Source organism: Thrips palmi, unplaced genomic scaffold (genome assembly GCF_012932325.1).
Source record: "Thrips palmi isolate BJ-2018 unplaced genomic scaffold, TpBJ-2018v1 HiC_scaffold_7, whole genome shotgun sequence".
Classification (NCBI taxonomy): Eukaryota; Metazoa; Arthropoda; class Insecta; order Thysanoptera; family Thripidae; genus Thrips; species Thrips palmi.
In genome coordinates, this window is record NW_023144634.1 from 10537547 (window position 1) to 10558653 (window position 21107).

The following is a 21107-nucleotide window of genomic DNA, read 5'->3' on the forward strand; positions in this document are numbered from 1 at the left end:
CTGTTCTGCCAGCACAATAACTTTTTTCATCTCAATCAGAAGCATCTTCTAGATTAAAAAGCATTACAGGTTCAGTCTTTAATAGATTCTGTTACGATAGAAACTTACAATACACACTGTAGCAAAAATTATTTCAAATGAGAGCAGAGACAGCTGAATACCACAAAGTACAACTTCTAATCGAATGACATAAGTTTGCCAGAGGAGAAAGTACAGAACACCTATGGATGATGGTATCGTGAGAATAAGCGAAACCATGACTGGGTAAGAACGTTCTGTCAAGTTCCCCTTGTGGCCCATAAATATACGGGCTGCTTCTATGCAGCACAAAAAGGCGAACATTATTCCTTCTGTGATAAAAGTTGCAAATGGGTATGGTAAATGGACTAGTTTAAATATGCCCACACCTAGTTCACACAAGGCAAACATCCAAAAGTAGTAGGAATTCAGGTACAGTAATATTTCATACGTAAGGGACGAATTCATGATGTCTGAAACCAAAAAGATAAAACTGGTATATTTTTAGCTCGCCTAAGGTAGTAACAACAAGTTAGTAAAATTACAAACTGCTATGCTACAGAGGACTCCCTCTAAAATGACTTTAATTCAAAAATTGGCTTTAAATTCAAATTTGTTTGTTGTCTTTACCATAAAGTTAGAGATGAAATGAGATGAATGTTAAACAAACAGAAGCAGACCACCAACACCAAACAAACCGGTCGCAGTGAGGAAGGAAAGCTTTTTGATGCCAACATACAGAAATAAAACAAAATATTTCGTCTGTTGGTGGCAAACGCAACTTTTTGCACCTTTGCACGTTATTTTAGTTTTTCTTGCTTCTCAAAAATTTTACAGCTTTTTTTCTGCACGATTTATTTTTGAAAGACAGGAGTATTGCTAGATCGTGACTTGGAATTAAATTTAGTTATCCGATGTATGTTTTGATTTTGTTGTTGGCGCACTAGCCTTGCTACAATCACACCAATGTTAACAAAACAAAACCTTCGAAGAAGGAACCCTTTCCACTCTTGCACCGGGAATTGGCATACAGTTAACATCTTTTTATTGGAAAGGAAATAAAGAATCTATACAAGTTACGAATGAAAAGTGAAGTTTCTCAAGGCTTTCCGAAACATACCTCGTCGCAAGGGTTGTCCAACTGGTTTCTATTCCTGCTGTTCTTTTCTTTGTGGGTGGTGGGGGTGGTGGTGGGGGGGAACATTCTAGTAGTCGTCAGTCTCAATTTAGTCGAGTTGAGTTGCACACTTCACATCTGTCTTGATATTACCGTCCGGTGTTGTTGCGTTGATATTTTTATTGTGGTTGTTTTAAAAATCGATTCCGGTCATAATGACGTCGAGTTATTTGATTCTGTCACTTCTACTAGTCTCTGCCCTTTTGGGGGGCTCATCGGCTGTAGGTAAGTGTCGGCTCGCAGACAGTATGTGGGTTAGTCGTCACCGTCACAATCCTTTTCGCTGATGTTTTGTCGTGACATTCTTTGCACGGACACTCAATTATCGCTTTTTTCTGTCGATCCTTAGAGGGGAGTGATTTTTAAAATGTAAATGATCATCTTGTCGCGTACATATTGCTGACCTAAATCACATTGTGGCCTATGACAAGGCAATAGGTTTCTGCTGTAGGGCCCCCTTTAAACTTCCCAGTTTCTTTGCTGGCCACTATAGATGATACTTTAATTTTCAATTGATGATACAAATTTCAGTTTCTTGTAATTTATTGTTAGAGCCTATCCACTAATTTATTTGTTTTTGACACTTTTGATAGAGTTGACTCAAACTTTACATTCCATCATTTCCATTTCTCATGTTTATTTAAACACATTTACATGTTTTGTATCTGCCTCGTTTCTTATAAAATGCATTCTTAATTTGGTGTTCATTGCCTCTTTACTGGCTGTTGTGTATTGTATTTTAATTTGTGGGGACAAGGGGTATTCCCCTTTGGTTCATCACACTTTTTTTTATTACAATTTAAGGTGCTAAAAACATTATTTTATCTTGTTACAGGTGCTTTAGCTACTGAAACTGTACAACCTAACAGTAAGTTGGAATGAGGCCTAAAATTTTTCTTCATTTAATAGTGACTTTTTCTATCATGTTTACATTGTGTTTCAGGTGACCATGGCTTGCCTGACTCTGCCAAGAGCGTATCAACAGCAAATGCTGCAGTGCAGCCTTTGGCTGCTACTGACACTCCATCAGTGCTGCCTCAATCTTCACCTACTTTGACTCCTGCTCATGCAGCCGCTGATCCTAATACCACAACGACTACTGTGGCACCACCTCCAACTCCAGCTCCATCCCCTAACACCACCACTTCAACTGTGAAGCCAACCCCCCCTCCTACCACCACCACCACTTCAACTCAGGCACCACCCCCTCCTACCCCAGCTCCATCCCCTAACACCACCACTTCAACAGTGAAGCCAACACCTCCTACCACCACCAGTACAACTCAGGCGCCACCTCCTCCTCCTCCTCCAACCCCATCCCCTAACACCACCACTTCAACTGTGAAGCCAACACCCCCTCCTACTCCTACTCCAACTCCAACCCCATCCCCTAACACTACTACTTCAACTGTGCCACCATCCCCTCCAACCCCAGCTCCAAACACCACAACAACCACTCCTAAACCGACTCCAACTCCTACACCTGCCCCTGCTCCCATCACAACCACCCCAGCCAGTAAATCTCGTCACTTTGATGGCCCCAGCTTCATTGGTAAGTTTGTTAGTTCTTCATTATCAAAAGTTAAAGTTTTCAATTTTAACATTGCATTAATAGAGGATTGATATTTTCAGGTGGCATCGTCTTGGCTCTTGGAATGATGGCGATTGCCTTTGTGGCATGGAAGTTTTACCAAGCCAGGCAGCGCAGCTACCATACGCTGTAAGCCATCTTCCTTGTACTTCTCACTGACCTACCCTAATGCTAAGTTAAAATCCCTTCATTTGCAAAGGTTCTATTAGCTCATGAAGAGATGAGTGTCAGTCATTACGGGTAGTGTTCTAATTTAGCTCGCACTAAGAATTTTAGCACATCAGAACCATAGGTTTATGCACACTTGAGCTCTTATATCAAATTAGCCGTCTCTTTCTTGGAGTGTAGGACTTATTAAGAAGGCATTGCGGGACTATTCTCATTGTAACTAGTTGACTTTGCCATCCTGGCAACAAAATGCACTGTTATCACAGATTCCTGATCAATTCCATAAGACATCAAGTTATAGTGTAAGGAGCATGAAACTTCTTTCTCTTGTATGGCTGGAACGAATTTTATTTTTCCTGGTTTTCTTTGTTTATAGATCTAACTTTGGAGACTCCTCTGTCATTTGAGAATGGTGTCAAATTAAACTGAACTCACTATTGTTGTCAAGCAAGTGGTTCAGCGTAAGTATTGGCACCATTAGTATAAGGTGTGCTTTGAATGGCCACTCTGACTCTTTGCATTGAGTACTTTAAAGTGCTTCTTCTGCTTAAAATTGTGATTTTTGCTTCTATTTTTTTTTCAAATATTTTGTTTGTTATTTTTCAAGAAGCTTGAGAGTGATAATTAGCTATTCAAAGCTTTTAGTCCTATGGACATTTAGCATTCTTAGAATCGGTCATTGTTTTTTTTTTTTTCTTTTTGAATGACTGCACTGCACTTGATGTTAGTCCTACCTCCTTACAATTATTTGTAATGATCTGTGTGATATGTCTCTTTAAAATATGTCAATGGGGAGCTGGGGTTATTGGTTGGAGTTCATTCTGTTTATTTAGTAAAACTTTAGAGTGAACGGGACAGATGATGCATGGTGCGATTCATTAGGAAACGAATTTTAGATGACATGGGAGCTGTGTGGACAACTCATTATTTTGTGGTGTCTCACTTTGACTCCAGCTCCTGAAAGACTGATGTTACTTAGAACTTAACTGGATCTACTTATTGATTACAGCCATGATGTGTTTTCCTACTTATTAATCTCTTTTTGCGTTTGTAAACTTTGACTCCACTATCTTTCTTTCTTTTTTTTTTTTTTTTTATAATATTTCTTTTAGTCATGTGATCTTGTGTTGCACTTTTGTTTGAGTTTAACTTTCGTGACTTGTTTCTGAAAACAAAAATATTGTATTATTCTAACTATGTATTATAACATAAGCATTGTGATCTTCAGGGTTTGCTCTTTGGTATATTTTATGTACCACTGTCCATGTACTCATCTACGAATCTGTTTGGTGACTCCTCCAACAGTTCAGAATCAAAGATTGTTTGATCTCCCGGAAGTAACTATCAAATTGGGTATTTTAGATCGTAACAATTGACATACAAATTTGACCTGTGTTTACTATATTGTTGGTATTACTCTTTGGCTGTCCATAATAGATAAATATGATTACTTTTATCTTATTTGACCAAACAATTTACTGTAGGGACTTCAGATCTGATCTTGCTGGTAGTTTAATGCAATCTATGTTTTTGAAGTTGCAGTTTTTTTTGTGCTGCCAGCAAACAAATGTTTTGTTTAAAAGTAAATTTTGTACTCAAAAATTCTCATTTTATACATGTACAGGCTCTATGGAACGTGTTAAATAGTAAACTGTGCTAGCAGATGTACAGCTGCATCTCATTTAGTTGGGTATTGTGAGGTGCAAGATAACTTTATATTTTCTTGTCTGTATTCTAGATATTTTTTTCTTATTTCTCTTTTCACTATCCTAGATTAGCAATGTTTTCTTTGTTATGTTATGTGATTGTTTCATTTTCAATTAGTGCCATGCACCTTCTCAATGTTTACCTCTTTGCTCTTGACAATAAATCAATCAGCATTTCTTCACTTGCAAATGCAGATTTTTAAGCGCCTCTATGTGCAAGGCAAACAATTTCCTTAACCTATGATTGCATGCAATCAACTGCATTTGAAGCAGTTATGGTATTCTGCTTTTTATTGTTATGTAGTTCAGTGGTGCAGGTGATTTCTCTTCATTTAATTGTGAAGCACAATATTTTTGTGCTGTTGCTAGTCTTAAGCTATTATTACAGCTTTACCCACTAAATAGTTAGGGCTTTGAGTTGTTTTGGTTTTGGAAGTCTGTTTGACCTTATCATGTCTTTTCATGATCATCTGACCAAGATTTTTTGTGTCAGATCTGACTATAGATGCTTATTGATTAGACACATTATTGAACGTTATTTTGTTAATGCATAGTTTGTATCGGTGAACATTGACTTGTACCACATGATTTACTTTTCTGTGTGTGTATGTGAGAGTGTGTCCTGCTCAACAAAATCAGTTATAAGGTTTTATTTCCCACATCAGGAAATATGGTATGGTCAGTGATGTGGCTTACTGCACTCTGTGCTTCGATGGGCGGTTGAAATTGAAGGGCTCGTTCTTAGCCTGGTGAAGTTAATTTCCTCCACTTAGGCATCACACATTTTGTGTGAGACCACTATTATCTCCATAAAGATACCATTATTTGACTAGTGATGTTAGAGAAAAAATCATATGTATTGTTAAAAGGTGGGTTATCCCAACCCACATATCCAAGTATGATATTGTTTTGTTAATCCAATTCATTTTGATTTCGTATTATTTTACGTTCAATGCTTATGTTCTAAACTCTTAATGTATTGGTATCTGTCTTGCTCCAGGTACAATCACATGGATATTTTAATGACTCAACAAAATGTCATGAGCACAATTGCCTCTTCAAGGCCTAACCAAAAGAGCAAAGTTTGATTTATTTTGGTGGTTACTGGAAATTTTAAGAATAGTGTCTATTTTAGTTGCTACAGCAGTATCTTTTTAAGCTAGCGGATTCAGTTGCCCATGGATGGCCTGAGTTTTATAAAATAGGGGTAGTTTATTATGTGGCGGCGTGTTCCCACCAGAGCATGATGTGTTGGCATTTTCTTGCCCATTAATATTGAATGTTGGCAACACATCAATCCCTTGCCGTATTATCTCAAGACCATTGAGTGCTTTATAAGTTGCTATGATCATTCTTTTTGATGCAAATTAAAATTTAAAAATAAATCCTCTCATGCAAGATGTGGGACGTGAACTTACTTAGGTAAGAATTGCTGATAAAGCTACATTCCTTGTGAAGCTGTGTGTGCAGCCAGACGTGATAATCATGAAGTCATTTGAGGAGGATCTATATATATATATATGATACCAAAATATTTTGATTATGTGTATTCATTATGTGATTGATGTATATTCACAGTTTAATCCAAAGTGGAAAAGTGTTTGAATTGAATAAAGTGAGGAATTTATGAATTTGTGCCTTGCTTTGTTATTGTTGCCTGATGCCTCAAGCTGTCCACTCCATCATAACAGGCCTAGTTCTCACCATGACACATGACAGCGCCCCTGAGTAAAGTCACATGCACCATGAAACACGAAACGGCCAAAACTACCTCAAATTTAAATTCCACCGTGATGCGACGTCGGCGGTCTTTTCACTGGAAATGCGAAATGAGTTGCGCGCGGTGCACTGGAAGAGCAGGACATGGCAGAGCGGCCCGCCCGCCGGCCAGGTGCTTGGCCGGTCTGTGGCCGCTGGTACTTGACGATACCGAAGTACACCACAGTGAAGTAGAAGAAGATAGGGGCGCGGCGTGGCGGCATGGTGTGCCGCGGACCTGGCCGGTCGGATGGACGTCGTCGCGCGGCCCCGGCCGGCCGGGCCCCAGGCCTTGCCCCAGGCCCTGCCGCCCCGCAGCCAGCCCGAGGCCCTCGAGCCTGAGCCTCTCGTCCACCTGACGGTCTGACGGCTTGACGGCCGGCCGACTGATTGACGGTACGCTACGGACCAGTGGCCAGTCTGGGCCAGTCTGCGTCCGCCAGTCGAAGCCCACTCACGGTGCGCGTCGGGCAGGCTCGGACACGGCACGGCACTCGGCAGCTTCGCGATGTTGTTGACGTCCGCCAAGTCGTCCACCGCGGCGCGCGCGCTGCTGCTGCTGCTGGCGGCCTCGCCGTGCCTAGCCGTGCTCAACGGGACCGAGAAGCTGGACGACAGCGACGCCCGCCTGGACGCCTTCCTGGAGACGACGCTGCTGCAGGCGTTCGCCAAGCTGGTCCAGCCGGATAGCCTGCTGGAGCACGTCAAGGAGGGCATGCAGGACAAGGTGCAGGAGTCGCCGAGTCTGCAGAAGGGCGCCGCGGACTGCGAGCTCGCGCTGGCGCGCTGGGGAGCGGGGCTGCGCTACCTGGAGACGTGGGCGATTCAGAGTGAGTTGAATGGACATAAGATTGTCCGCAGACGGGGTGCCCACCCACCCACAGCGCGCGGGGTTGTCACTAGTGGGCCTCGTGTGTTGTCACGCGTGCCGCGCTGTGGTGCTTCCCTCCCCGCCATCAAGTGCCGCCTCTGCGCCGTGTAGACATTCCCGATTTGGGGACCTTTCCCTGGATTCCGTAGCCTTGAGCCGCGGGCCGCGATAGCCGCCGACGGAAGCCCCGCGGCCCGCAGCCAGATCCGCGACGTCGAGGTGCGGTAACAGCATCCCCATTCCACCACAACGGCGATGCGGCGATGCGATGGCACGCTGGACTAGTTGGCCGAAAGAATCGTGGAATCCGCCACGAAGCCCAGGCAAAGCCGGCGGGCAGCAGTCGGAGGGTGGTTCAGGTGGTTCACCCCGGAGGCGGAGGCCCAACAACGGGCCCAGCGTACTGTACCTACTGGCCGGTTCGCAGTGGGCCAGAAGACCGGTGGAGGCGGACAAAACTCTAGACGCGTTTTGAGCTCCAGAGTCGCTGAACAGGACTCGAACCGAACGTGTGACCCCACAAATGGATTGCTCTCCGAACGAAGAATCCATTGGTGGGGTCACACGTTCGGTTCGAGCACTTTTAAGCGACTCTGGAGCTCAAAACGCGTCTCGAGTTTTGGCCGCCTCCACCGGTCTTCTGGCGCACTGTGCGGCAGGGCGGTGGGACGGTGGGTCCGACCCCGTCTCTTGCTTGTTTTGCTGGTCCGGCCGTGCCACGAGCCGCGTGCGCAGCAATGCCTTGTCTGTCTCGCATTCGTGGGGCATTCCGTCGTCGGGGCGCGAGAGAGACGGAGCGATGAAGCACCGTTCGGAGCCTCCCGGAATGCTCTGCGCTGCCTTGGCCCTGCCTTGGCTCTGCCGGCGTTGGTGGCCTTCGGCGTGCTTCGGGGCTGGCTTGGGGGCGGTGGCGGTGGGTGGCCACTTTGACGCGCCAAAAGCAACGCGGCTCGGCGCGGCCGCCACGCCGCCACGTCGGGCACGTCGGGGGCTCGGGGGCCGCGCGCGCCGGGTCGCGGCCCGGGTTCGTTAGCGAGCACGTGTTCGGTGCGACACCGATCCCTAAGCCCCCTGAGCTCTCCGGCTGCCGACTGCTCTCTGTGCTGTCGGGGTGAAAGGAGGGGCGGGCGGGCCGGGGGGGGGAGGGGAGGGGAGGGGGGAGGGGAGGGAAGGGGAGGGGAGGGGAGGGGAGGGGAGGGGAGGGGTGGGTCGTTCCAGCAGGCTGTCTCCGCACAGTGTTTTCGTCGCCCCGCCTCTCTCGCACTCACTGGGCGTTACGTAGGGGTGCGAGGGAGACAGAGCGCTGCTGTTCGGAATGGGTTTGCGGTTTGGTGGTGACTGACGGCACTGTCGGCTCTGCCGCTCTGCCGCATGGCTGGAGTGCGGAGTGTGGCAAGTGGCAATGAAACAAATCCACCGCGACAGGTAGAGAGACGCACGCACGCACACGCGCGCAGTGCGGGCAGGGTGCTCTCCGCAACACGAGCCACCAATGACCATCAGCAGACTGATTCCGCGACTCGTTTTTGCCACTCTGTCCCTCTCGCACCAAAAGGGGAGGCCCATGAGTGCGAGAGAGACACAGCGACGAAAACGACTCTCGGAATCAGTCAGTCTGCAGCGACCATTGACGATCGCTTGCTTCCGGCGATGGCGGGGACCGCCGGCCTTGGCCTGGTCCCCAGTCACGTCATCCCCCGACGGCCGACGGGGAGGCGCGGGCTCTGCTCCGTAACCACGAGCGAAAATGGATCGCCACGCCGCAGAATCGGAACTTTTCGTGATGGGGAATGCCTTGCCCAAATTATTGAAAAGCCCTGCGAGGAATTAGCGGACACGAGTGAGTAATCTCGCGCAATCCTGCTAATCCGGGCCCAAAGCGACCCGCTGCACCTGCTGCCTGATCTGCGCAGCCGGTTCGCTCTGTCTCTCTCGCACCCCGACCGCCCGCACCGAGAGTGCGAGAGAGACAGACACTGCCGGAGGGGAAGGCAGAGGGAAGTCCGGCAACGAACGCCTAGTGGTTTTGCATGCATATCGATGCTTCGACACTCGTCACTCTCTAGCGTCGTGGAGATTGGGTGGGAAAGTAGGCGCGGCTCTATCTTGGGGATAATCTGGCGATGCGTCTGGCGCGCAGGGACGCCGTGACACACGGCCAGGATGTGGAGGGCGCGCGTCATTCCGGCGTCATTGCGTTCAGACACCGTTTAAAGAAACGCCGTGAGTCACGACGCTGTAAATTGGTGACCGGATGGGTGGCGCCCCACGGAAAGGGATCTGAAAGCAGAGGCTGGCATCTTTTATTTCTCCCGCCATTTGTGATAAAGAGGAAAAAACCGTGATGGACAGCCCGGATTAACTGGCTGACGACTGTAAGCTCTGTGTTTTAAACTTTGTTTCTCTCAGGCGTCGTCGGCGTTGACGTAACTGGAGTAATCTGGCCCTCCCTCCGGGGTGGGTCCGAGGCTCGGGCTGTGTTGGTACTGACGCCCCCTCGTTGTTGGCAGTGGTGGACTCCAGCTCCAAGCTGGTGACGGGCGTGCTGTACGGCGACCTGGCGGACCTGGGCAACTTCGACGAGTGCCTGGCCGCGGGCCCGGGCGGCCCGACGAGCTCTGACACCGAGGACGGCAACGGGTTCACGGGGCGGTACTCCCTGGCCTCGCTGGCCGTGCAGTCCATCGTCACCCCCACCGTCACTCCGGGCCCGCTGCAGGCCGAGCTCGAGCGCCGCCGCGTCAGGGTGAGGGTTCGACCCCCGTCAGGGGTGACGTTTTCTTATCATCCCCTAAGCGGCGGAAGCCTGCCCGCTGTGCGATAGCGAAGTCTGATAAATCCGCCAAATGGACATTATCAAGCACGCATCTGACCTCCACTCCGCTTTTTAAAAAGTCGCCCTTTCCTTGAAGGCCTCCAACGAGACCACCGAGTACAAGGCGCTGGCGACGATCCGGATGGCGCTGTGCGTGCCCAGCACGTGCACGGCCCCCATCGTGGAGGCCGCCATGGTGTCCGTGTTCCGGCCCATCAACGCCCTGGTGGCCGGCCTCGGGTACCACGTGGTGCCCACCATGCGCGAGGAGTACACCGCCGTGGCGGGGCCCTTCCGCAAGGGCAACGCGGGGGACTTCGTCATCATGTAAGTCAAGTTGAAATGTGCAAAAAAAAAATTTGCACCAGGTCCCACCGAGATTTGATCTCGGATCGCTGGATTCAAAGTCCAGAGTGCTAACCATTACACCATGGGACCTGCGGGTGGACGTGGTCGTGACGGCTCGGCCTATGTGCGTCGATAACCGCGGTCAGGGCGGCCGGCCCTCGTCCTTCGCCTGGCGTCGCGATTTATGGCGTTCGGGTGTCAGGCCGACGGACCGGCGCACTGGCGGAGACGACCGTACGACAGATTGAACGAATCAGGGATCAATAATGGTGGCTCAATCCACTAAGCCTCCGTGAGACAGCCCGGGTTCAGGAAAAGCGCTACCGTCGTCGCTGCCCTGGCGCCGATTACGGCCTTGGCGGTCTTGGGCTAGGCTCGCGGGATCAGCGGGATGCCTACACTATCGAATCGCCATTACGGCGTTACAGCACTGACACTTTCTCTCGTTTCCAGAACCCTGTGCGTCGTGCTGTTGTTCCTCATGCTCATCGCCTCCGTCATCGACATCGCGCTCAGTCCGTCCGGTGAGTGAGAGAGAGAGAGAGAGAGAGAGAGAGAGAGAGAGAAAGTGAGCCAGTGGGGGAATCTCGCCAAATCTGCAAGCGCCCCACTGAGATAAACTAAACAGGGTCAGCGGCAAACGGCCGCGCGGCTGCGCGTCTCCGCGATGGTCATTGCGCGGGGCGGGGCGGGGCGGAGCGGGGCGGGGCGGGGCGGGGCGGGGCGGGGCGGGGCGGGGCGGGGCGGAGCGGAGCGGGGCGGGGCGGGGCGGAGCGGGGCGGGGCGGGGCGGGGCGGGGCGGGGCGAGGCGGGGCGGGGCGGGGCGGGGCGGGGCGGGGCGGAGCGGAGCGGGGCGGGGCGGGGCGGGGCGAGGTGGGGCGGGGCGGGGCAGGACGGCCGCGCTACCGGGCACAAAGTAATCTCTGGGCTGGGTTGGCCGTATCTCCGTATCTTCACCTTTGCCCTATCAGTTGTCACTGACGGGCACTAAAACAGCGCGCACCTATCGCGCGCGCGTCAAAGGGAAGGAAAGGAAAGGAAAGGAAGTTTTGAAACATTCTTTTGACGTCAATTCGTTATCGTTCTCACTTTTTCCACCTGTGATAGGAACCGGAGCGACAGCAATTTCCGTCGCGATCCTTTAAAAAATTTTTAAAAAAAGCGAATATTTGAAGTGAAATTTGTCCGCAGCGAAAAAGACCCGGGACAAGATTGGCATGCTGCTGGCCTTCTCGGCGTGGACCAACGGGCGGCGTCTGCTGACCGTGGCGCCGCCCAGCGACTCCAACTTCACGTGCATCAACGGCATCCGCTTCCTGTCCGCCGCCTGGGTCATCCTGGGCCACCGCTACCGGTTCGGCCTCGAGGTGCCCTTCACCAACCTCCTCACCATCCCCAAGGTGGGTCTCTGCGCCATCTTCGGCACCCAAGTCGAAGAAAAGCCGAGGGCACTCGAAGTCCAATAACTATGTAAACGACGGGGCGTGCGAACAGCCGCCGGTCTGAAGAGGCCCGCGAACCGCGCGAAGCCCGATAAATTCGTCAACCTTGTAAGACACAATCTCCGAGTGCGTCACGCACTTAGGCCGGCTGGCTCGCGGGGCACTGGCGGTGCTCCACGGTGTCACTCGCCACTTGATCCAGCGATAGACACACGTGAGGCCGCGTGAGGCAGGCCTGGGCGGGCCTGGGTGGGCCTGGCACCTTGATTGCAGTCGGCCGATGCGCGAGCTTCCCCCCCCCCTCCTCCCGCCGTCAGCGTTTGGACGTGCGGGTGCACTGTGCCAGCTGTTGCCCTGTGTGCAAAGCAATGACGCAGGCCAGGTGAAAAAGCAAGGCACACTGTACGCGCTGCGCTCTGATCCGAACCCCGCCAGGTTCCTTCGCTGGCGTATAATGGAGCTGGATTAGTGAGTGACTTGGAGCGCCCCGCCCAGGACCGCCAGGCACGGCACGTGCAGACCGACCCCCGGACCTCTCGCTCCAACTCACGCACGCCCCATGACGCCGTCGCTCTCTAGCGGGGCCGCGTCCCGACCCCTGTACAGTGTGGACCACGGGCTGCGTGGCTGCGTGACCGGCCGGAGCGAGGCAGAGCGCCTGCCAAGCCGGCGTAGGCAGGCCCGCCGAGCGCGCCCGCTGCCGCGCTGCCTGCCTGCCGGGCGGCCCGGCAGCCGTGCCACGCCGTGCCACGCCGTGCTGCCAGCTCGGCCGGGGCGGGGCGCTCGATGGGGTTGTTTTGTAAACAGTGCACTGGACGTGACTACGCTGCCGCTATCTTCGGGTCTAGAATCTGGATTAGCGTGTTTTTAACGCACGAAAGGGCAGGAGGATGGTTGCGTCACAGAAGTCTCGTCACCTAACCCCACGCAAAATAACAACACAATAATGCCATTTCTTGCACACGAGGTGAACCATCCTCACCACCTCGCCCCGCCGATCTCTAAGTTTGGTGTTTCCACAGCGCGCCAGTGATGCGTCCACGATGGCCATCGCCAACGCCCCCCTGTCCGTGGACACCTTCTTCCTCATCGGCGGCATGGTCAACTGCTACGCCTTCATGAGGTCCCAGACCGGGCGCCGCTCCTTCAACATCGTCATGTACTACGTGCACCGCTACGTCAGGTACGCCCGCGGCCGGAGAGGCTGACTTTAAGGACAAGACCTTCTAAAGTTTTCCCTCGGGGACTGTCTTAACGTGTGCACCGCCTCCAGGTTGACGCCGGCCTTCGCCATGATGGTGGCCATCACGGCGACCTGGGTGTCGCTGCTGGGGACGGGCCCGCTCTGGTACACTGTGGTGCAGGAGCCGGCCGACCACTGCAGCAAGTGGTGGTGGACGGCGCTGCTGTATGTGGCCAACTATGCCAACCCCGGCGAGCAGTGCATGATGCAGTCGTGGTATCTGATGGTGGACATGCAGCTGCACATCCTGTCCCCACTCGTGCTCATCCCGCTGTGGAAGTACCGGCGCATCGGCCTCAGCTGGCTGGGCGTCGTTATCCTGGCGTCCTGCGCCGTGCCCTTCGCCGTCACCTACGTCAACAAGTTCCGCTCGCCCGTCTCCACGGACCTCAGGTAAGTGGATTTGCCGGAAGGCCGGCGCCAGCGGCCAGAACTCTAGACGCGTTTTGACTTCCAGAGTCACTAAACAGGCTTCGAATAGAGCGTGTGACCCCACCAATAGGTTCCTCGTGCGGAGAGCAATCCATTGGTGGGGTCACACGTTCGATTTGAGTCCCATTCAGCGACTCTGGAGCTCAAAACGCGTCCGGAATTTCGACCGCCTCCGCCCACGGTGCGCCGCCTGCACTGCAAACTGCCGCAAACCAAAACAAAGCCAGCAGTGGGCACACTGTGATTCAAAGTGCGCGCAGATAGGGCGCCGCGACGCCTGGCGATGCCGTGCGATTGGTGGGCGTTATCGAGGCGGCGACAGCTTGGCGCTCTCGAGCCGCGCATTACTGGGCACTTTTTGTTGTTACGTTACCTCCACTGACGTCGTCCCGTTTTTCTTGTTGCCAATGCAAAGTCCACCCATCAATTCCCTCTTTTGACGCCTTTTGACAGCCGGGACGCCCAGCGCCACTTCATGAAGCTCATCTACTACCCGATGCACACCCGCATCACCTCGTACGCGTGCGGCACCCTGGCCGGCTACTTCCTGTGGCTCATCAAGACGGGCCAGTACACGCGGAAGATCTCCACTGTACGCATTTGCCATTGCCCTCTGCCTCTGCTGCTTTCAGCTCGGTCAATAAAAATGTTGTTTCGTTTTCCAGAACGAGGTGATCTTCGGCTGGGTGATGAGCACGGCGCTGTGCCTGACGGTGGTGTTCGGCGCCCAGCCGCTGTTCGACACCGAGCACCACGAGTACAACGTGTGGGAGTCCTCGATCTACATGGGCCTGTACCGCCTGGCCTGGTCGGCCGGCATCTGCTGGGTCGTCTTCGCCTGTATTCTGGGCCACGGAGGTGAGATAGAACGAGACTGCCGCAATGGGTTTTGTTTCCAAGGGAAGTTTTCCGAACTTGAACATGTCTCTTCCAGGCCCGGTGAACGCCTTCCTGTCGTGGACCCCGATGGCCATCCTGGGCCGCTTGACGTACGGCATCTACCTGACCCACGCCGCCGTGCAGATGGTGGACGTCGGCGCCATGCGCACCTCCGACTACTACTCCGACTTCAAAATGGCAAGTTCCTGGGTTCGAATACCGCTCCCGCCGTCCGTCGCTCTGAACAGTACACTGACTTTCCTTTTTCCCCACCGCCACCAGGTCGAGAGGATGTTGTCCGACTTGGTGCTGGCCACGGTCTGCGGCGCGCTGCTGTCCCTCAGCCTCGAGTCGCCCATCACGGCCATCGAGAAGTCGCTCAGAGCGCCCAGAGGTTCGCGCCGTTGTTGGCTGTTAACTGGAGCCGGCCAGAGCGAGATGCTTAAATCCATTTTTTCCCGCAGCGAGAAAACCGAGGGAGGCACCCCAGGACAACAACGGCTTGTCCAGCGGGGTGATCAACTCGGGCTTCGTTGCCGACGACGGCAAACTCAAGCAGACCCTGGACGCGGAGAAGGCCGCGGTCCCCGTGACGCAGGACAGTGCCGAGCCGGCCGCCGAGGCGGCCACCGCGCCCGCGCAGAACTCGGCAGTGTAGCGCCGCGGCACTGTGGCACCGCCCTGCGGACTGGCGGCCGTCTGTCTCTCTCGCACTCACGGAGCGTCGCGTCTCGGCGCGAGAGAGACAGAGCGAGACTCTCGGAGTCGGCCCAGTCTGCTGCGTCCAGGACCAGAATAGTGACGCCGCCGCCACGACGGCCACGATCCCCGGGGAGGCGGAGACACGGCACGGGGCCGCCGACCCACGCTCCACGCCCGGAGGACTCCGAGCCGCGCGTGGTTGCAGCACTCCAAAGCCCCCACCGCCCCGCTGGCGAGCCGCGAGGCCTCCAGTGTACTGGAATAGGGCGGGTGGGGTGCCCGGCCCGGTGAAAGGATGCTGAAAGCTGCTACAAGAAGAGACCCGCCTCAGTTCCTGAAACCCAGTGAAAATAATAAGCAAAAAGCGGAAACAGGTGTTACCGCGTGTGTGTGTGTTTTTCGTGAACAATTTTTTAAAAACTGTACGCGCTGACTCTGAGCTAGTTGATGACGATCGAGTGCCGCGCTGCGTATCGCGCCGAGCGACGCGCGCGCTGGTGATTGTGAAATGAGCAATAATTTGTACGAGTACCTAGTACTTCCAACTTGTGATAAACTTGTGAATATTATATAATTTATGAACAAACAAAGAATCAGTGTTTAATTTCCATAATCAAAATCCGAGGCGGTGCAAGTTGAGGGGGCGAGGACTGGAATGGCTGTCATACCAGAGCAGGGCAGACGTCAATGGAATTCAATGAAATTTGATAAGGATTCGGAGAAAGAAGCAGAATTTGGTTGGCGGGTACGTACACTGTACAGTGTGTTTGGCCGGAGCATGGGCTAACGTCGTGCTGCCGGCCACCGTCACGCCGCGTGACGCGCCTCCGACGCCACGGCCACGCGCAAGTCCAGGACGGCGCCGTGCCCGGCAAGCGTCGCCGCGCGGCGGGAAGGCCTGTCCTCTCGGCCGCAGGGGTGCGGGCATGGCAGCTGCGTGCCCCGGCCCGGACAACCCTCGCCTGGCGCGCCTGTTTTGCCTTCCGTCCCCGAGCGGTCAAATTATTGCCCCGATTTTTGGCCATCCTCGCCTTATCGTGTCGTGATGAACGCATTAAAGTTGTTGGCGGTTCGACAACACCGGGCGAGGCCAGGCGGCGAGGCTCTCTCCGCGCCCTCGCGGCATTAGACACACGTCTGGGACCATGGCTGCTCTACGCTCTACCGTCGCCACGCTCGCCGCGCTCTGCCTGACCAGCCTGCTTCTGGTGTCCGTCGCCGAGGTCAGCCTCACTCTCACTTTCGTCCCGCTCACGCTTTCCGTCCTTGCTTTTGAAAATCGCCACGTTTGGCGGCAATTTTCAGGCCGCCGCCGCCAAGACCAAGTCGAGCAGTGACGACGACTTCGCGGACACTTACGTCAGCGAGGATGGAGAGAAGGTAGTAGTTGCTCGAAGCGCAAGGTGGGGTTCAATTATTTTGTCGAACGGCGATGTTTTGACGTGATTTCTCTGTCGCTGGGCAGCGAGACGTCGCGGACCCCATCGGCGACCCGTCGGAGTCAGACTCCATCCAGGAGGACGCCAAAGCAGCGGTGTGTAGTTCATTGCAACATGGGATTTTCTCTTGATAGAACCACATATTTGCAAATTAATTTCGATGGAATTTGGAGTTTATAACCCCTTTTTGGCGCATTTAGTGGCAGCTAGAGATGGTGAAGGGGCTGTACGCCCAGCGGAAGGCCGAGAAGGACTTCATCGACAAGCTGGAGGCGGGCGGCAAGGGGCTCAACGTCATGGTGAACCACATCACGGCGGCCTTCAAGAACCTGGAGGACGTCCGCCAGCGAAGAGGCTCCAGGCTCATCAAGGCCCACTTCGAGAACGAGATCAAACTGCTCAAGCAGTCTTCGGTAAGACACCTTCTCGCCAGCCACCATGCGTTTGAGCGAAATGAGCCATGATTGTTTTCATACCCTTCCAGCAAAGGATTCTGAAGAGTCTGACGGCTCTTCTGACCGGCCAGTCGTCGGACTCCCCGGCAGTCAAGGCCATCAAGACGAAGGCCTCCGCCATCTTCAGCAAAGGCTTCAGCCAACAGTTGCAGGATGAGTCCAATCTGTTCAAGAAACAGATGCAGCAAATCCAGGCGGAACACACCAAGCAGAACAGCAGTGTCCAGTGCGTATTTTTGTGACACACTACCTTAAAAGACAGGCTGATTCTTGTGGTTGAGTGCTGATTTCTTGTCTCTGTCTACAGGAAGCTTTTCGCTCTGCTGAAGGGATGGAAGGATTCGTTCCAGACTGGCCTGAAGAAGTCCGAGAAGAAGCTGGAATCTATCGCCGAGAGCTGGGACTTGCTTTGAGTTGGTTCTAAATAAAAAGATGCACACCGGAACGGATGGTGGAGATGACGTGTCGGTTTGTCACCAATTGACGCAAAACTCGTTATCTCCCTGGAAGCGTGCGGGTAGAAGGCAAACATGAATCCAAAGTTTGTTTCTAATCTTTTAATTTTATCCTTTTAGCATCATACAAAACTTTTCATCGTACACAATTCTTACGGTATTGTTACAAAATATATTCATGCTCTCGTATTTAGAGTCTAAATATCTTTTGTGGTAAATTTTGGGTACGGACAGAAGATAGAAGATTCGCTACGTCAACGCTTCTTAACATTTTCTGACAGCGAGAACAAAAATACAGCTTGAAATGCAACACTTCAAGTACACTTCTCACAACACCCCAGCATGGACGACATGGGGCCACAGCACGGGGCCGCAGAACCTGTAGAGCACACAGGACAAAAAGTGCTCGGTTTTTTTCATCCGCATGCAGCTGTCGAAAGGGTTCACATCTTTTCCTTAATTTTTTGCTACCATATTTTTCCATTTATGAAATAAACACAAGCAGAAGATGGCGTATCATAAACACAAGAAACCGGAGCTCCTACAAATATACATATTTTTTCAGGTATAAAAAACACAACATAGCTGAACCTCAAGTCTCTACTTTAAGAAGGGCACTCCACATTTCTGCTTTATCTAAGGTAGCAGAGCTGTTACAGGGTATCGAGTTCGATTCAACTCGAATGCAAGCTCAAGGTTACTTGCAGACCGACATTTCTATGAGTCATATAAAGCCACACAAAACACAAGGCGCAGTACTTGAAGAAGCGGGTGCCTAAGGTACACGCTAACATGTAAAAACACAGCAGTTAACACCACAGAGGACACGCCGAACGCACAAGTACAAAAGGAATCTGTAGATTTATCTAAGAAATAAGCTTACGTTTATTTTATATTCTATTTCACACAAAGGTCGCTTATACACCAATTGACAAGTAAGATACCGTCCGACATAACGATAGCTTACGCTAAGAGAAAGCGAATTGCGTCAATCACATTAGTTTCACACGAAAGTTAAGAGATGTATTTTAGAACACGAAGCAAGAAACTTTCATTCGATTTCTAGAACCCTAAGTTTGAGCATTTAGAATGTCATCTATTTTCCCCCATATTTGTGCGTGTTAGAACTCCTATGTATTCCATTAACATTTCTGTCTTACGACATTGTCATGTGCTTACGCAATTTTAAACTCGCACAGCTACCAACTAATGTCACTTGAAACAGAACGATTTACTTTACTCCCCTGTGCTTGTTTGATCTTTGGGAAACGGAATTATTGTCTTACCAGCCTGGAACACGCTGAAGCGGTGTGGACAGGAAAAGCGTAGGTCGTACTCGTCGGAGTGGGACTGCCACGTTCGCGCCACCACTCCCAAGAACACAAAACAGTAAACAAGTCACGTCAAAATCCACGATTTTGGTCTTACTGACACCGAAATGCCATCACTTTCACACTGTTTTGTGTTCTTCGGGCAGCCCAGCTGAAGCGCGCGTCCCACCCCTAGAGAAAGGGCGCGAGTTTAAAAGATTTTATATACATGTATCAAAAGTGGAAACACTATTCTAAAAAGGCGTACCCATCCTTATATCAAGAATATAATTGACTGGCTGACTAGACGCAAGCAGGATCACTCTGAAGGACACGCCAGGGTACAGCTGCCCGCAGCTGCCCTCCGCTCCCCGCTAGAAGCAACCGACACTTACACACTTACTACGCTTTGCAACACACTCACACGCGCACACAGTTGCAAGCGGCTAACAGTGTGTTTAGAAAAAAGAAGTGGTCACCATTTGACATAGTATAGAGATATGAGCAAAGATCCACGGCACCACACAGAACTGCCAATCAATCCTACTCAACTATTCATTTTGTAAAGAATAAACCCATCATCAATAATAACAACAATAACAACAACAACACCTAGACAGGACTCTGTGGCTAGAGAGTTTCAGGGTGGGAAGGGTGGGGAAAATGAGAGAGATATGGAGAGAGAGGGAGAATCCGGGGAGGAAAACCGCCACCATCGAGTATTCGAACCCAGCACAGAGCATGGGGGCGCGTTGGGTTGCCATGCCTGGCCGGTGCTCTGGTGGCTGTAGCCAGAAACCGCGGTGGGGAAGGGCAAGGGGAGATGAAACCTCTTTCGATTCTTGTTCAGTCATTCACAAGCTACAGTGATACATTTTGCTGTAATAGGACAGCCTATAAAGATACACTATGTAGCTCCGCCTATTTCGTTGATATGCGTCTTCGTGGAAGCGATCGAAAGTGGCTTGAAATAGGTTTTGTCAGTGACAAACGGCAAAGAAAAATAGTTGATATGAAGTTAAATTTAAAGTGATAAATAGTAAGACACAGCCATAAATCGAAACAATAGTCATTCCTCACGAAGGTGCATATTTGAGCATAGAGTCCTACGTAGGTAGGAGACAAGGATGGAAGCGAACACGTTACACGAGAACAACTTGTACCTACTCACATCTAGGGCATAAGCATCAACTGACAAACGCAAACGCTTCGTGCGTCACTGGCAGAAAATTTATAAAATTCAATATTTGCCAAAACATTTTGACTTGAAACGGAAGAATCAAGGTAACATTAAAGATTACTATCCCGCAAAAGAGCACAGCGTCGGCTGTCAGTTGTTTTTAAAGTACTTTATCAGCAGCGAACTTTGGCTTACGCACTAGAGCATCATTTAGTAAGCGTTCAAGATACACAAAGTACGTCGTACTTAAGGCAGGGTGTACCAAAATGACATCAATCACACACGTATATACAGAATCTGTATTGCTACTGGTTTTGCATGCGGCTGCTGTCGCCAGAGGCAGTTTTTCTTGCTTCGTACAAGTAAGAAACTTGCTCTCATTTCCAAGGGAAACTGACACTGTGAGGCAGCGATGCAAACACCATCAGCACACCAAGAATTATTGTCCCAGGGGAAAACAGAAAATAAACCGAAATCTACTCTTCCCTTTTACTGAAAATAGAACTGTCTGTCAATATTTCTCAGCAGGGACCAGACAGAAGGCAACTCTTCATTTTCAAAGAACGGAAAGTTTCCCCTACAAACTGGAAAATTGTTACAAAGGCGTAATTCAAAGATTATTAGTAGTAAAATATAAAGTTTTTCACGGTTCTGGAGTTACGTAAATTTATAAGAAAATACATCATTCGGATATTGTCCCATCAGTTCACCACGGGAAGTTCCCAAAATGTCTCAGTTCGAGATAGTGTACCAACAGATCCATGTAAATCATTACTTCTCTAGCTGAGACTCTTTTCACGGCCAGGGCAACAACCACTACTTATTGTCAATCTGAGTTTAACAAATTGGAAATTTTTATACAAAATATTGTCACGGCACTTGTAGCAATTTTCATGCCAAACACTAAAATAAGAAAACCTAAAGAAGAGTCCCCCTGGGATCGAGTTCCTTCGCCTCGACTTGCCCCGACAAATAAACGTTTCGCATCTAAGCGCTGGTACTCTGTACTCTGGTACTTCTACTTTATTGTCGCACTACGGTCCGCTATAGTCAAGCCGAGGTAGTTGGAGACTTTGATCAGCTCCACGGCCACTGGCCATGGGCTAGCAAGTACTTCA

The 21107-nt window shown here is 51.2% G+C and overlaps 4 protein-coding genes and 1 non-coding gene across 5 annotated transcripts; 3 read left to right on the forward strand and 2 right to left on the reverse strand.

Moving 5' to 3' along the window:
• Nucleotides 1-17: 17 nt before the first annotated feature.
• Nucleotides 18-756, reverse strand: LOC117652410 (transmembrane protein 216-like). The gene is made up of 2 exons (XM_034397302.1): nucleotides 649-756; nucleotides 18-491 (listed from the first exon to the last, which is right to left on the reverse strand). The coding sequence occupies exon 2, from the start codon at nucleotides 484-486 to the stop codon at nucleotides 79-81; it is 408 nt and encodes a 135-aa protein (XP_034253193.1). The 5' UTR covers nucleotides 487-491; nucleotides 649-756; the 3' UTR covers nucleotides 18-78.
• Nucleotides 757-1218: 462 nt separating this feature from the next.
• LOC117652374 (sialomucin core protein 24-like) lies at nucleotides 1219-6291 on the forward strand. The gene is made up of 5 exons (XM_034397235.1): nucleotides 1219-1420; nucleotides 2031-2063; nucleotides 2139-2747; nucleotides 2828-2915; nucleotides 3331-6291. Exons 1-5 carry the CDS (start codon nucleotides 1351-1353, stop codon nucleotides 3359-3361), a joined length of 831 nt encoding a protein of 276 aa, XP_034253126.1. The 5' UTR covers nucleotides 1219-1350; the 3' UTR covers nucleotides 3362-6291.
• A 540-nt stretch (nucleotides 6292-6831) lies between these two features.
• Nucleotides 6832-15746, forward strand: LOC117652200 (O-acyltransferase like protein-like). The gene is made up of 12 exons (XM_034396933.1): nucleotides 6832-7248; nucleotides 9800-10035; nucleotides 10202-10431; nucleotides 10906-10976; nucleotides 11644-11852; nucleotides 12917-13077; nucleotides 13168-13530; nucleotides 14023-14161; nucleotides 14235-14427; nucleotides 14504-14646; nucleotides 14731-14842; nucleotides 14913-15746. Exons 1-12 carry the CDS (start codon nucleotides 6927-6929, stop codon nucleotides 15104-15106), a joined length of 2373 nt encoding a protein of 790 aa, XP_034252824.1. The 5' UTR covers nucleotides 6832-6926; the 3' UTR covers nucleotides 15107-15746.
• On the reverse strand, nucleotides 10471-10542 carry Trnaq-uug. The gene has a single exon. It is a non-coding gene; the product is annotated as a tRNA-Gln (tRNA).
• Nucleotides 15747-16213: 467 nt separating the features above from the next.
• LOC117652201 lies at nucleotides 16214-17590 on the forward strand. The gene is made up of 6 exons (XM_034396934.1): nucleotides 16214-16373; nucleotides 16456-16530; nucleotides 16616-16684; nucleotides 16790-17002; nucleotides 17074-17270; nucleotides 17352-17590. The coding sequence occupies exons 1-6, from the start codon at nucleotides 16296-16298 to the stop codon at nucleotides 17455-17457; spliced, it is 738 nt and encodes a 245-aa protein (XP_034252825.1). The 5' UTR covers nucleotides 16214-16295; the 3' UTR covers nucleotides 17458-17590.
• Nucleotides 17591-21107: the final 3517 nt, after the last annotated feature.